This window comes from Scomber japonicus, chromosome 17 (assembly GCF_027409825.1).
Source record: "Scomber japonicus isolate fScoJap1 chromosome 17, fScoJap1.pri, whole genome shotgun sequence".
In the NCBI taxonomy this organism is placed as follows: Eukaryota; Metazoa; Chordata; class Actinopteri; order Scombriformes; family Scombridae; genus Scomber; species Scomber japonicus.
In genome coordinates, this window is record NC_070594.1 from 25,181,843 (window position 1) to 25,198,932 (window position 17,090).

At 39.4% G+C, this 17,090-nt stretch overlaps 1 protein-coding gene across 1 annotated transcript in view; it reads left to right on the forward strand.

Moving 5' to 3' along the window:
• The first annotated feature begins 1,049 nt into the window (after positions 1–1,049).
• The window catches only part of slc16a10 (solute carrier family 16 member 10), a 36,503-nt gene continuing 20,462 nt past the window's right edge, over positions 1,050–17,090 (forward strand). Inside the window, exon 1 of the mRNA XM_053336467.1 lies at positions 1,050–1,606. Within this exon, the coding sequence (XP_053192442.1) occupies positions 1,270–1,606 (337 nt within the window). The 5' untranslated portion in view covers positions 1,050–1,269. The remainder of the gene's footprint in view (positions 1,607–17,090) is intronic.

Below are 17,090 nucleotides of genomic sequence, written 5' to 3' on the forward strand. Positions count from 1 at the left end.
ATTAACAATTAGTATAATTGGTTGTAATATTGTGCAGTAAAAAAAGAGGAAAAAAGATATTCTCATATGCAGAAATACTGTAACACCACAAGAGTTTGCTGTTGGACAGCTGAACAGACAAGCTAACAGCTATATTATACTTAATAGGTGACCCATTCATAGTAATGCTCACATGCAGAAAACAGTGAGCACCATTTACACTTATTGTACAAACTCAGCAGTGTAGTATTGTTTTCTAAAGACTTTTATGCAGATTATAATGTCATACCTCTCCACTGTCTGGATGTCCAGGTGTTCATCTACAACACAATTCTTTTGCACTTTTTATTCATTCAGTCTGCTAACATTAAAGAATAAATACAGAAATACTTACAACGATTTACAAAAATGAATGCATACAATACATATAAATAAATACTGATAGAGAGAATGAATAGTAATATAAAGGTGCAACAGAATGAATGTTGAACAGTTGTGGGATCAGCAGCAACATGGTTGATTGTCTTATATCTAAACTCATAATGACATCATTACATTACTGATAGATGTATGAGACATTTTAGTTTTTTATATGAAAGTCATTTAGGTAAAAATACAGTGTTGGATCTTGATACTTTTGGATTTTTCTGGAAGTCTTATTTTCGTGTGTGTTTTGTCTTCTAAACTCCAGCTACAGTTCATACACATCATTCCGACGTTTTCTTTAATTTTCCTGCTCACCGCACACATCCATCTGCATTTCTGTCCATCTGCTTGCCTGGCAGTTTCAGTCTATTTTTAGCAGATGGAAAGAGGGAAGGGAGAGCTTTCATAACAGCAGTAAAGGAACTGCCAAAGGGAGGGAGGAAAGAAGGGAGTGAGGGGGAGCATTAGAATTTAAGTATAAAGTTATATTTTTATTACTAGTGGTGCAGAACGTATGGAGTATTAAAAAAATATTTTGTCTGTATTTCAATACTTGGTCTGGTAAATGACAGCGTCCAATCAGCTGCAGGATGTCACGTAGCCACGCCCCTCCGCGCTGTCTATTTATAATACTGCAACAGTGTATTTGTGACAGTTACTGTAGGATTAGATGCTGCATCACCAGCACCACCAGCAGACCTGCAGCTTCACTTCAATGGATGCATCCTAACCTGAAAGCCTCTGTTTGATTTAACAGCTTCCTTACATAGGCTTACATACCTTCAGATTCATTCTTTTTTTTAACAATATCACAAAAGTTGCTGCTGTTTTCCCCCCTTTTAGTTTAAACCTGACAGTAAAACAATGACAGAAGGGAACAATATCCAGGAAGATGCAACGGGCAAGGATGCGGTGCCTGCCGGCGTGCCAGCAGAGGAGAAGCGCTCAGAGGAGGCGGAGGAGGTGAAGAAGGAGAACGGGGACAGCAAAGTGAGCGTCCCGGAGCAAATCGCGGTGGCTCCCGGAGCGGAGGAGCCCGAGTTTGTGCATCCGGAGGGCGGCTGGGGTTGGGTTGTCATGCTGGCTGCCATGTGGTGTAACGGCTCGGTGTTCGGGATCCAGAACGCCTTCGGTATACTCTTCCTCTCCCTCCTCCGGGAGTTCGGTAGCGAGCAAGATGATGACCTCCGCTTCAAGACAGGTGAGTGTGGCAGGTCGGGGCGGGGGACAGAGAGAGAGGAGAGGGGAGGGGAGGGGAGAGTGGAGAGGGGTTCAGGTTAGAGGTGCTTACATTTCACCTAACTGGCTTTATAAATACACAATGTAATGACTTTAAATGGAGTTATGTTGCTAGCTTGAGTTTGTACACCTACTGTTTTGAGTGAAAATGTGATTTAATGTCTAACACCTGTCAGCTACGCCACACCTCCAGTCACACATATTACAGTTTAAAGTTCTGTACACTTCCCATGGACGCATTAATGGACGCATTAAGTTGGACAGTGTGTGTGTGGTGGGGAATTGAATTTATAACCCTCGGCAACCACACACACGCACACACACACACACACACACACACACACTCTCACACAGAGACACACTTTATCTAGTTTTATGTACAAACTCAATTGTATTAACTTGTTTTACTAGTCGAATGAATTAAAGGTTTTAGCCTATAGCTAACTGTACATACTGTAAGTAAGCTAACCTCAGCTAGCAAGTTATACGACTAGTCGTTTCCTGGTGAGAGAAGGAAAAAAAAGCACGACAGATACGCCACTTAAACAAAAGAAAGTGTGGTTAAATGACACTGTAGTGAGGTTAAAAGTGCAGCAGTTCTTCTCGGCGGGCAGATAGTGCCACGGTGCTGAATGTGGGAGTGATATTTGTTGGTGGTTGTATGGTTGTAACTTGTACTGGTTTGGGGCAGTAAGTGAAAGCTGACAGCGGTTAGGTTTGCAGCGTGCTTTTCCTGACATGAGGAGAGAAAGGTTTGGTGTGGCGCTTAAATGATGAATGGAGTAACTGCAGATGTTGCTTTGTAAAAAAAAAAAGAAGAAAAAAGATGAACAAAAGCGTATGTGAATACATTGTGCTTCATCATTAGGAGTGAGTTAAGTCACTGAATGAAGCAACTTTACTTTCACTGCGTGGTTTTAAAAGTCACTGTCCAAGAGTGAAACAAAAGCCAGAGCAGCAGCTAGGCTACAGCTGCAATACTCATTATCATGACTTACCCTGTCCAGTACTGCTTTACTGTTCTCTCTTCCTCATATTATAATTTGTCATGTGTTTTTTTCCACATTGTTTACATTACTTTATTAATTTGTTCCGGTACAAAATAGGCAATAAATCACTTCACACCAGACTCAACAACTCAAAGCAAAATAAAGCATCCAACAAAACATAACCACAACAAGATTTGTTGGCAAAGCCAGCACTGAAGTGAAATGATGAAGGAGTTTCTATGTTGTGTTTTTTTTTTTAACATGAAAAGCTTGTTTAAATCATGGAGTGGTTACTGCAGATAAAGGCGTAGGGATCAGAGTGAAGGAAAAGATCAGGAAACACAGAAAACCTCTCTTTACTCATTTAATGTGTGTGTGTGTGTGTGTGTGTGTGTGTGTGTGTGTGAGAGAGAGAGAGAGAGAGAGAGAGAGAGAGAGAGATAGATAGATGGTCTAACCCCATGAATAATGACCCTGTGTTCCGCTGTGATTGCAACCACCTGTTGTCAGTGCAGACAAACATGTAAGACTAAAACTACACTTTTTGGTCATGTGCCTAAACACTGATACAATGTGTGTGTGTGTGTGTGTGTGTGTGTATGTGTGTGTGTGTGTGTATGTGGACTAAATAACAGCTGAGAGGGGTAAATACTGGTTGTGGTTAGGTAGCAGATTCTACTTTTCCCATTGATACCAACACTCCCAGCCTTTGTTAGATGCAACTTTAAAGGGTTATTCCAGCAATTTAGCAATTATACACTTCCATAAAGTTTGGGTATTTGCAACAGGCAACTTATTAAAATTGAATTGCAGAATCAAAGAGACACAAGAAACTACATTCCTATAATGTAACTCATTCACATCTTTCCTTTCTTGGTTAACACACATTTCTTTCAAACTTAAATGCCAATGTTTTATAATGCAGACACTTATGCCCAATCTGAGATAACCCTGATACTTTCATTAAGGTTGTTTTTTCACACTTTAAAAATAACAATGACATTATCTAACAGTTTTTTAAGACTTGGGTAGGTTTCTGCAGCGGTTGTAATGTTGTGGTGTTTGTCTTCAATGAGCGGTACGTGTTGTGATTTGGAGTATCTTAAATCTCCAGTGAGTGAAGGTTAGAAAATAATCCCTGATACACTTGCTTTGATTAAAACCCGCTGAGCTGCACACAGACAGACGCACCATGACTACTTTGTGCTATATAAGAATGTAACTCATTGCCCAATTCATGAATATTTTATGTCTTGTTTATTCTTTGTCTAAAACATCTGACTGTCATCAAATTTTCACTTAATTTTCATCTTTCTTTATATAGTCTTTTATCAGATTCAAATCATGCTGTTGTTGTAGTTAGAGCTCTGACTGACATGGATATATACTGAAAAATACACATACACACACAAACACACAAACACATACCACCCTTCCTCAGTGATCAGAGTTCATTGGTGCTGTATCTTGATGAGTGATGTCTTTTCCTAAGTGAAGCTAGCAGACAACTGGACGGTGAGAATGTGTGGAGGAGGGGGCGACAGCTGGACTCGACTCGCTTATGCAACTCTCTCTAAAGGTTTCACTCCTTTTTTTCCATTTTCACAAAGTGATATGAAGGCTCAGAGAACAGCTTTGCATGCAAAAGATAATGGCAGTCTAATATCAGAACTCCTGAACCAGAATTCATTCAATATTGAGGGCATTTATTTCTATTTCTACTCCAGCTGTGGGAGTGTTTAGAATAAATTGTAGATTGTAAGTTGTGATAAACCATCATTTCTTATAAATTAAGCCAAAATAAATGCACAGTATATAATCAGGTAACTTTGTGCAGTGTCAGCAATGCAGAGTAGTTGTGATTTAGCCAGGAAACAGAACACAATGTGCCTTTGGATTTAGTTCAAATTCAGCATGTTATGTAATCATTTAGGTATCTCCAAACCTTTGAACTTGGAATTGATTTGGTCTCAACAAGCTCTGTTTTTAGTTTTTTTTCTTCAAAACTGCTGTCAACTCATCTTAGTCGATTACCAGTGTATTCCTGGTCCAGTTGGGTTTGAGTCAAGAACAGGTCCAAAAGGCATATTCTGAGTAGAACCACATGTCCATCCATTCTCTTTTACTGCTTATCCTCAGGAGGGTCCTCTAGAGAGAGCCGGAGCCGATCTCTGCTGGAGATTGGGCAGGAGGCGGGGTAAACCATGGACAGGTCGCTAGTTAATCACAAGGCTAACTTGAAGTATAGAAACAGACAACCATTCACACTTATTTAATTTAGAGTCACCAATTAACCTAAGCTGCTTGCTTTTGGCCTGTGAGAGGAAATCGGAGTACCTGGAGAGAACCCACGCAGGCACAGGTAGAACAGAAAGGCCGCAGCCGTCTGGTGGGTTTGAACCCAGAACCCTCTCGCTGTGCAGTGATAGCGCTAACCACATGTGTACTCATTTAACCCCGAATCATTCCTTTTTACCGTTCACCTTGCTGTCTTGGAGTTGGACTGAAGCCTGCTAGTTTTTCTCCTCACATTCTTTTGTGAGGTGCATTAGAAGTTGAGGCGGCTCATATGTTTGCTGCATTGACACCATTTTTTTCATCATTGGTTTGAAGATTAGGAATAAAAATTGGGCAGGAAAAGTTGAGGGTGATAGATTTTTTTTGCCTTGGTACTTCGATTATCGTCAACATTTTGTTGTCACATTGCGGTGGTGTGGTTTCTCACCTTTCAGAAAACAACTTTACTTCTAGATTACTTCTGCATAATAGTGTAAGAGCTGCATCATTTCCTGCCTTCATCCAGCTGTTATCCCCCATTCAAACCGCTCACAGTCTGTCAATGTCTCATTTTGGCAGAAATGGTATTCATAAGGCAGAATGCCAAGGAGTTCTCTATCAATGGGGTCATAATGTTGCAGTTTCCTCAGTCACTGTACTTAGTGTGTCACCAGGCGTGTTTCACTTTCTTCTTTGGAAGGTCTGTCAGACTGTGTTTTCCTTACACATGCTAGCAGGGTATAAGACGCTTTCACTTGTGTAGTATGACCTGGCCACTTTGGTATGAGCCTTGGCTCATGCTCGTGAGCGCAATGGTACTGTAGCAGTAATGGTGGAGTACAGCATTTCTCAATCGTGTGTGTGTTTGCACGTGTGTGTGTGTGTGTGTGTGTGTGTGTGTGTGTGTGTGTGTGTGTAAAGTCTAGGTCAGTGATCCCAATCCATGCTTTCTCTGACTGTATAATTTCACAGATGTCCTTCAATTCAGTGGAAGTTTATTTGTAGAGGAAATAGGGAATTTTCTGCAAATTTGCACACAGTGACATGCGTGTCTGTGAGTCCAGACAAGAAGCAAATTCATGCAAGATGATCAGTGAGTAACACCAGTGTTCCTATGTAATGTAAAGTTTTGATTTACAGTTTCCTGATTTCCTGTTCTCCCTCGCTCTGCTAATGACGGTAACGATGCATTTCCTGCTAAGCCTGTTGTTCCTGCACCTATTCACCCCCTTGACGCCAGCACACATTCATTTGCGTGCATCTGCCCAACATATTCCTATTGAGGACATGAAGTGCCGCTTCAACTAAGAAGGCCGCTATCTACAGCAGGTTTTCCTGTTGTTAGTGGAGGGCTGACAACCATCAGTGGGCTGGTTGAGTGGTTTTGAAGTTGGACACCGGTGTAGAGGAAGCACAGGGCATAGCAAGAGAGGGAGGGGTCGGTTACCTTGAAGGTCAGGATGAGAGACCAGAAAGACTTGGCAAACATCATGAATCATATTAATGGGATCCCTTTCCGTTCCTCAGTGGTATTTTTGTCTCACTGTGATAAATAGGTCTAAACTGACAGAACTAAATAAGAACATAATATATCCATCCAATACATATTTTCTTTACCTAGTACTGTAAAGACTATTAATGTGTATCATCCCTCTATTGATTGAGATGGATATCATTTTAATAGAAAATTCTGTTGAAGGGAAGATAAGATAGAAGAAATAGGAAATAAAAGTGAGTGAACGTTTGAAATTTAAAGGGGCACTCCACCAATTCTACACATGAAGGTTAATTTACTTATGATGAAGAGTAGTACTCAGCCTAACTGGACAGTTCTGGTTCTGGAGGAGCTTTGTCAAGACTGACATCATCAGACTCAACCCTGATGATGTCAGTTCAGGGCTATGTTAAAGCTGAAGAGACTTTTGTCCCCCTTCTAGCAGTGAGAGTAAAGGGGGTCGCTCGGCTGTCATTGGCTTACACAGGCATGAATGACTGGCACACAGAGTGGGATTTGTCCCATTGGCTGTAACCTATTGCTGCGGCTGTAAAACGATGGATACATTGTTTTGAGTGTCTAAATTTGTGTGAACTCATTTGGAAAAGAGTTTGAATAGCAGATGTTTATTTATATGTAAAAGTTCCACAGTGCAGGTTTAACTCAGATTGGAGCTTTAGAACTTGTGGCAGAGAGGAGGAACGCACTTAGTGTTTGAGAGGTGCTGACCACGATGAAAATACAAGCGTGAAGGAAGGTAGTCGCACACTCACAGCCATGACTCAATAGTTTAAACTAGCATTGTTCGACATGACAGTGTTCTTTAGGGTACTGAAGGTCATAACAGCTTAATAGACATTATATAGAGGATGGGACACAGATCGCAATCACATTGGAAATACATTTGATAAATAGCTTAGGATATAAAGTGTCCCAAAAATCTCCATATACCTGTACATATCAAATAACAGCTAAGACACATGATCAAGGTGTCAAGAAATTTGATTCTCTGCACATCAAAATTCATAGTGAATAGTGTTCAGAAGCTGAATTTAAAAAGCTGGAAAAAGAGTTGGTTATTAGTGTCCCTAAAGAAGCAAAATATATCATCTCTTGTAGACCAGATTGTTAGAAAGAGGTTGGTTACACTATTAAGTATTTTTATTTTTAGTGGTGTCTAGAAGTAGGAAATAAGTTCCGTTATTCATCACTGAGTATTTCCGTCGTGCCAAAACGATTAAGCCTGTTTTGTCTGGACATTGGCACGTTTTCAAATCTGATCTTGGTTTAAGTAATTTCTTCAGTGACACCCCTGCAGTTGTTTTTTCATGAGGCAGAAACCTTAGTGACACTCTCGTCCATTCAGACTCCAGACTCCTCCACAAGTCCTGCCACAGTGCAGCTATCCCAGATGGGAATCACAGATGTGATGCTTGTGCGTAATGCAACAATTCTTTTAAATGTACCGATTTTAAACACCCCCATTCAAGGAAGAAATTCCTCATTCCCTATTACGGGGTTATATACATTGTGTCTTTTTTAAAAATAACTATGCATCAGTGACTTGGTCCTGATATGGTATGTACATATGATTGAAGACACTCCTCCCTATGATAGATTGATTGATTGACTTGTGTCCTATCCCCTATATAATGTTAGTTAAGTCCTTCAATGAAGAAGACATGACGTCATTTCCAAACATTTCTTACTTTCTTGCATCACAGCCATAAATGTGTGACTACCTTTCTTCAAGCTTTAGACATTTAACAGGCAGGGGAAAGCCTAATGAAAGATTGTAATGAGTTGCATTATGGGAAATGTAGTATCCACTGTTTTTGGAGCTTGAACCAGACTATGGACTGAAAGTCAGCATTTATTTTCCAATTTGTTTTTAAATCTCTCGCAAATCCCCAACTATTATTGCACTCCAACATTAAACTGCTTAAGTATGAATATGATTTTTATTATTTGAATTATAATCAGTCATTTATCATCTTCATCTGCAGCCCTAAACATTTTCATGTCTATTGGAAAATATTGTCACATGTCACAAGCTCATTTTATTGTAATACATATATTATTCAGCCTTGCTCAGCATTCAGCCTGTCCTGTTTTCCCCTTAGCTTCGGTCTATCTTCCAGACACAGACGGTGCTCACACACACACTGTTTTGAGAGCGGAACTACATCCTGGCTAAGGACATGACCTCACCTATCTGCACACTGCGTTTATCTTGAGACAGCAGTTTCCCTTCCCTCTGCACCAGCACTGCAGCCTTTTACAGGTTCCCTCCATCTGTTGTCTGTACATATGTCTCTATAGGATGAATGTTATAGATACTGCTGTGGGGAAAACATAGTGTATAATTGAAGACTAATTTCTCAACATATTTATACATTTCTCACTAGATAGTACATCTTTAGTGCATGAGTTAGTGTAAGTAAGTAATACCTGGCACAAGCAGGACTTTATCTAGGACTTAACATGTAAGGGACTGGCCCCTGTTCATGTTAGATATGACACTACTTCATAATTAGTGGTATTTTAAGAGGCCAAGTGGCTCAGATGTTCATGAGGCCATAGAAATTAGGCTGGTGTACTCATGTTATGATGAGTCAGTTTGTTTTGTGAATAATTCTGTTAAATTTGACCTCATTTATCCCACATGGGGAAATTTAAAGGGCAAAAAAAAAAGGCAGAGAGTGAACGTGATGCATGACATGAAGCTGTTTCCATTAGTTGTTCATTTACTATTTGTTTACTCATTGAAGTGCAGCGATAGGTAGTTTTATACTTTTGTGTGCCGACTGTTGAAATCACTGCAAGCTTAACTGTTACTGTTACTTTTCCTCAGGCTTCCTTTCTCTCTGTGGCACTGACAGGCAGGCAGTTACACATTGAAAACCCATCTGAGCTCGCTGTGTTGTGAGACCCAACAGTGGACATACCAACGTACATGTTGCAACATGCTCCCTCCTTTCAAACTCAAACTCATGTGCTGTTGAAGCTGCACATGCTTAGAAACCACCTCCACAAAGAAAACACTTAGTTCAAACTGGTATTTAAGTCATAAAAGATGATTAGATTATTGAAGACATCATTTGGTATTGTGATATGTATTTTATATCTACTTGTATAAGCTAATGTTTGAATGCCTATTTTATATCTTTTATATGTTCAATTTTAAAGTATTGAGCAGTTACTGTAGCTCTGTCCCAGAGAGTCTACAACACTTAACATCTCTTAAAACAGTTGGTACGAAAGTCACAGTATGTCTTATCAGTTCAAACATGTACTTCATCTTCTATAGTCAGTCAGTGTATGTGAGGGAATGTGTTGTGGTATTTCCATTTCCCTTTGAAATGAAAATCTCCCCTGGGTCCTGTTTTAATCAAATTAGTATGGCCCATGTGTGTCCCTTTCACTTTGGGGACCACGAGTTGGCCGTTGTTGAAGGACTCCTGCTGGAAACACAAAGAAAACCACTCCATGAAAAGATGAAAAATATATACGAGACCCTGGGTTACTTTCTGATCTGATCATGGTGATATAGCTGTGACAAAAGCTGTACTTAACAGCACAGCATCAACTGCACTGTGTATTATTCAGGTTACTAATTACATTGCTTAATAGATCTGTTGGATGTATTGTCTCAATAATTTCTCTTAATTAGTGTCTGCAGTTTGTATGGTTTAATCTTCATTTACTCCACAGATAAGGTAATAGGTTTCTTTGCTTAAAGCCCTGTAGAGCTCACTGTTATTTAATTAACTAACACTGGGGTTCGAGGCTAACTGAAAGCAGCATCTCTAATCTTTAGAATAAATCATTAAAGAAAACACTCATACATCAACAGGGGTGGATTTAGTGATTTGGGGCCCCTAGACAAACTCTGTGTTGCTTTACAAAGTAAAGAAACAACACTTTGATTTGGGAAAATTTACATTCACTTCAGCACAGTTATAATAGTTTATGGGGATGGTTGTGGGGCCGTGGTAGGAGCCCTGTAACACTAAGCTGGTTGAAGCTGTAGAATGTCTTTATGATTAACCATAAGGAGATTTAAACATAAAAAGTCAAGTTACAAACTTGCGCTGCGAGGCACATTTTTGTCTCAGCAGGGTCATTCTGTAATCCCATAGTCAAAGAAATACTAATAATATATTTTTACAGCATCTAGGTCGCTCTTAGGGCTGCAACTAACCTAACTAATAATATAACCATAGTTGATTAATCCGTTAATTATTTTCTTGATTAACCGATATTATTTGGTTTATAAAATTTCAGAAAATGGTGAAAAATGTCGATCACTTTCTCTCCCAAAGTCTAAAATGAAAATATTCACATTTGAGAAGCTGAAATCTGAGAATTTGTACATTTTGTTCTTAAAGAATGTCTCCAAATGATTAATGGATTATCAAAATACTGGATGATTCATTTAATAGTTGGCCACGAATAAATGAATCAACACATCGTTGCAGCTCTAGTCTCTTCTATCCCTTTATCAACACTAAAGCAAAGTGTCCAACAATAAGAGCTTCTTACAATAAAATCTTACATAGGGTTTGCTGAGAGGAAATGCCAAATGCACTTTTACTTCTTGTGGCAAGAAGTAGACATTTATAAAGACCAAATAGAACATTGGCATATTTTACCAAACAGGACATTGTCTCCTGTGCCAAATATAATAGACACAAAATTGGAAAATTGGAAATCTTAATCAACCAATCACAGCACGCAATGCAGGGGCGGGGAGGTCCAGCCCATACACCGGTGTGACCTGTCAGGTCAATGGCCGTCACATCTGTGTAACTGTCTTTGGTTCCCTCCCTGTGGGAATGCCAGATGGGGCTATTCCTGGGCCTCTTGCCATAAAAGCCACTTGTCTGTCGTCTAATGTTAGAACAGTAACAGACCTTTGGACCAAATGGTGGCTTTAGAGTCACTGACTGTGCTGTTTTGATGAATCTGAAGTAACCTTAACTGATGTGGTTGATTGACATTCATGGCAATAACAAGGAGTCATCTGACTGTATTTTGGCTGAGTAATATTTTCTCTCAGCACGAAAGGAAAACATATAGAGAAGCAAAATAGATGAAGTTGATGTTTTGTCCCTGGATGTGAAACTGACACACTGACTTTACGATTCAGCTGAAAATATTATTCCAGTATCACTGCCTCTGACGAACTGTCATGCTGAGTGTGAGCTAGCCAGGAAAAGTGTTTAATAATCACCTACTCACTCACAGACATTGAACTTCAACTAGATATACGAGGTGCAAGTAATTATCTGGAGTTTGACTTGCTTATGCCAACATTAGTTGTAATATAGTTTCATTGTTGCAGCCATAAAGGGTTAATATTTAACATGCTTGTTTCATCATTTTTGACTGAATGTACAAGATCAGAGAACTCTAACATCTGGGCTGCGTGGGCAGCTTAGTAAAAAAAACGACATTACAGAAATTGAATCACTCCAAAAAACCTTGACAGCTTTTAAGCATACACAGGCTAATGATTGACAGGCCATTTGATCTGAAGCGCACGTGAGCTTGAGTCTGAGTTTAGGTGAAGGTTGACGAACGATAAAGCATAGAGCAGGTAAACATGTTGGAAGCAGAGCACCACTTCAGTGGCAGCAGGAGGACCAATTGTCGGCCTCCTGCACATGACACACATCATCAGACCACAGCCTGAGGGGCTGGAGTGCACATGAGCAAATGGCTGAGAAGACCTCGCTCTCAGGCAACGTCTGATTGACTGACAGGGAGGTATTAAAGCTGGGGGATGTATCATGCTGCCAGTAATCATTCTGTATTCATTTTGACACAGAATCATTAAGGCAATGCAACAAGATATTAGTTAGATATTAAGATGTCAATATAGTCAATAAGATTTATCTCTGTCTAGATGCAACACAGAACTGTGTGGGGGTGTTACAGTGCACCGTGATTCAGTTGTATTTATATTACAGTTATGGCATTTTCACAATAAAGTGTGTGTTAGAAAGATAGACATTGAAGATGCAATTCCAGATTTTGTTCCAGCACCTCATAATGAAAGCTTAAGCATATATTTATAGACTTTTCTTCAAAAGTCCAGCAGGGTTGGGGTTAAACTCCGATTTGAGGATAGATCCAGTTTGCAATATAATGTCCTGTAGATAATTCAGTTTGTAATGAACGGCTCAGAGCTCATATTGCACATCATACATCCTATGCAGCATCATATGAAATCACACTGACAAGATAACAAGATTCAGAGGAATATGATCAGTCTGGTCTGTGTATGTGCATCAAATGTCCAGCACAGACCTAGAAGACATTATCTGTTAACAACAGTGGTAAACAGAGAAAGAAATGCCCCCAGTGTTATTGCTGGTACTGTATGTATGTATATAATCTTCTACAGTAATATATCTGATTGTAATATCATGACTACGTTTGTCTAAATCAGAGAATGATAAAAATGATCAAATGTTTGAAATAATACAATGTTGATACAATCAAGACTGTTTATTAGCATGACAATCAATAGTAATAACTCTTACATTTCTGACTGAATGAAGGTCTATAAATTCAGGTGAGTACAATGAGTTTAACTGGAGGTCTTTATTAGACATCCAACAAGCAGAAGCATGTAGAAACAAAAAGAGGGAGACCTAGGACAGAGCCTTGAGGTACAGTTCAGAATCGCAAAATATGATTAATGTGAATTACCAAGATTAAAGGTAAACTCTCTGTAAAACTATATATTGTCTAATGATGTGTGCATTTCTATAAGCAAACCAAATCTGTGTACATATATTGCAATTAGTGCCTAAACTCATTTTCCTTAAACAGCTGAATCTTATATGTAGTTTCTTAAAACCTCTGTTCTGGCAAATCATATTTATTTAATGTTACATTTTGTCTTGATGAAGGAATTGCTCTAAACCTTTAATGTGCCGTTTTTATTCTCTTACACTCAGATACCAGTCAAAAGCAATTCTAGAGGTATTGAGCTACGACTCAATGAGAGGCGTATCCAAAATATGGCCTGGTGCCATCTCTATACTGTGCACTTAAAAAAGGGGGTGGATGAAAAGCTCCCCCAATCACCAATCAGCTCTCACACACCACCCCCTTCCTTTCTCTCTAAAACAGCATACAACTTCCATTTAACATTTTTCATATGGACCTCTTGTACATATGATCTGTTTTCTCTCTGTTTTACGGACAGCCGTAAATATCAGTGTGGCAGCTCCATCACTTTTTTTGCTGTGTCATCAGGCAGTAGTTTTCATGTCCTGGGTGTGGGGCCAGAAAATATTTGAAGATTGTAGTTTGAACTTGGGATGTGAGCATACAAAAACTGGCGTTTCTTACAGTTTCTCCCCCTCTTGAGCCTTCAGTGGAGCAGGCCAGCGTAAATGGCTTCCAGCTGCTGTAAGCAGGAGTTGGAGTAATGATTGTGGATGCTATATGGTCCACTCAGATGTAGCATTGTGAGGCCCTGATAAGGGGTATGGGGGCGCTGGGGTTCTTATGATTTAGCAGTAACTGCTGTAAAACCATACTAGAACCTCTTCTAGTATTGGTTGTTATATAGTAAGACCACTCAGTTTGTCATGAGACAGAAGTATGAGTTGAGAAGAGAAGCAAGAATTTCTTCAGGTGCTTCCCTGCTGAGAAACAGTCAGGCTTCACCTGCCAGATTCTCTTGTTTTATAACATCCACCCAGGCTGCAACTGTTTTTTTGTGATCTACTTATTTCAGGGAAAATTACTGTAGTACAAAATGCAGAAACCCTATCAGACTTGACAGATGCAAGATGGGACTGAAACCATGGACCTGTGCCAGTAAAGATTATACCACTCTACACTGCAAAAATGTCAGTTTTAGCTCAAAGCACCACCTAAAGCACAGCCTCACAGTGCTACTAGTATGGTCAATATTGCATGTTGACATTTTCAAACAAGGCTGACCATCTTACTGATATCAACAAAATACCATTTGATTCAAGAAAAGTCTCAAATGCTTTTATTTACATGGAAAGCATACAATACTGATCCAATTAACTGGAACACTATTACACTTCTTTCCAGTAAAATTTGATTTTAAGACTCAGGTGTAGATTAAAGACGGATATTTTTTACAGTGTACCTCCTGTTGAGCTAATCCTGTCCGAATAAGGATTAATTATGAATCGTAACTGGTCAGCATCTGTAGTAAATGGATAACTGGGGCTTTCCTAATTAAGGCTCGACTGGATCAGTGTAACAGAACAGTGCACAAGCAGAGCTCTGCAACACATTGCTTTGTTTCAAACAAGGAATGCTAAAAACACATTCACTAATGCATTTAATATCATCCTCCCACTTACTGTCTGACTTTCCAGCCACTGGTAATAAGAGAGTTGTTGCCCTGGCAACTAGCAGTGTAGTTCACCATGAACTCCCTTGGTTTTTAAACAGGTTACTTCTCAGTCCTCTTCAAGCACAGACTATATGTGTTCAAAGAAGTCATCAGTAATCTATGTTGGTAATTGATGCAAATTTCAGGGTTAGTGTTAGGGTCAGTTTATGGAGATGTTTCAGAGCTTGTGGTTCCTGCAGCTCCCCACAGGAGGGATGTTAGTAATGAGTCTCAGCTATGTGCCAAACATGTTCAGCTTAACATAGACCACAGCTTGTAAACCCATTAACCCCGCCGCTTGGTCTGCTTTGTGTTTTTTTTATAAAGGAGACTGGTTTGCCCTTTTTTTCTAATGAGACAGGCAATAGGAAACAAAGCTCTGGCAGGATTTAATCCAAGACCAGCTGGGACACACAAGCGTCTCCACACTAAATTCTACACCATCACTGGACACTTCTCGTCCTCCTCTCCATATTTGCTTTTCTTTTCTCTCTTTTTTGCCATCCGTCCCCCTCACAGCAACTATAACTCACAAGTTATGCTTAGCCTCATGGGAGCCAACAATAGTTTCCGTACAGCATGGTCCACTTCCTGACCCCAGGTCAATGCGTCCACAGTTCTGATGTGAGCTGGAGGGGGGGTGCTAGGTGGAGGTGCAGCAGCAGCAGCAGCAGTTCAGTGTGTGTTCAGTTTCACTTCTACCTGTGGAAACCTAGTGCTCCTGGTTCCTGTCCTGTTCCTTTTCAGCGTGGGGGAGAGAGAGGCCCCACAGGAGGCTCTGGATTTTTGCCAGTAAGTCAACATCAAGCAGTTTGGCCCCGTCAGATCAAATCCAGCAGCTCTGACAGGGGAAGGGTCTGTGAAAGCCGCAATACATCAAGCCATCACTGACAGACTCGAAATGTTTCTGCCTTTTGATGTGGAAACAGCGTTGCTATTAGTGGCTACGTAGTAGTTGTATATGAGTTTATGTCGTTGGTTGCATTTATCACAATCAACAAAGTCACCATTTAACACCAGACACCACTTAAAGGTCACATTTTATTAGCTACATAATAAGAAGGTGAACTTCTTCCCCGTGCTTACTTTGGATTAAAGTAATGATGTGCATCCCCAACTGAATAATTTGACACTTCTCTCCTTCACTGAATACTATGACAATAATCATTGTTTATTGAAGATTTGCTTTATGATTCCTTCAAATATCAGAACAAATGATTACGTCTGACTACAGCTGAATTTGCCACCGAACTTCTATAAAATGTAGTTAGACTAAGACACTATTTCTTTTTTTTATTTAGGGAGAATTCCAGACTTTAAAATTGCTTTGTTTCACTTAAGTTTTATAGTTGAAGCCTGTCTGATGAAAAACAACAAGACTACATCAAAACTAAGTATATTTGTGTTAACAGGCCCGGCCTGCTGCGGTCTATCCAAAAATTAAATAAAATGTAAAAGCAGTGAAAGATAATGCAAATTAATTAGTTAATGCAAAGAAACTTGAATACTACTGAAAAAAACTTTAAATGACATGACATGAGAAAAAAGTGGGTCAGAAAAGAAAGAAGGGAAATCAATACAGGCATAGAATGTCTACACTACATTCCTGTCGTCTCTTTTAGTAGTCTCCTTGTCAAATGAAGCAGTGGTCTCTTATGTAAGTATGATTTACTGATTGTTCAGGAGTTAAATCAACATGCTCGTCTATCAAATGGTCATTTTTTTTTCTGAAGTTAAATTTGAAACTAACCAAATGACTCCAGAGAACTCAAATCTGACATAATGTTTATAATAAATCTATCTTTTATTCCTACATATCTGCTCATGACAACCACAATATGGTTAATTTATGGATAAGGTCAGTTAATGGGGACCCTTGGCTTGAGTGGTTAGTGCGGTCTGTGGTGCATTCTGAAAGTTAGCCACTTGGCCAAATGAAGTGCCCTGGGAATGTCAAACACAATACCAAATTTAAAAAGTCTTTATACTGTGAAATACAGTTTTATCTGGATGTGAAAGGCTTCATCAGCTTTGTGTGAATTTGCAAGGGCTTGAGTATATCTGATGTTCATTTATATGTAAAAGTTCCACACTGCAAGTCTTTGAAAATGAAATGTCAAATGCCGTTTTCATTTTAATTGTCAAATTATTCAGACATTGCATTTTAATTTGAAATTGAGACTTAAAGAGGTTACGTTGTAACACAATAAATGGACTGAATGGACATTATTTATTCTTTGGCTGATACAGGTTCCATAGTTTTCCACGTTGTATGGTTCAGATTTAC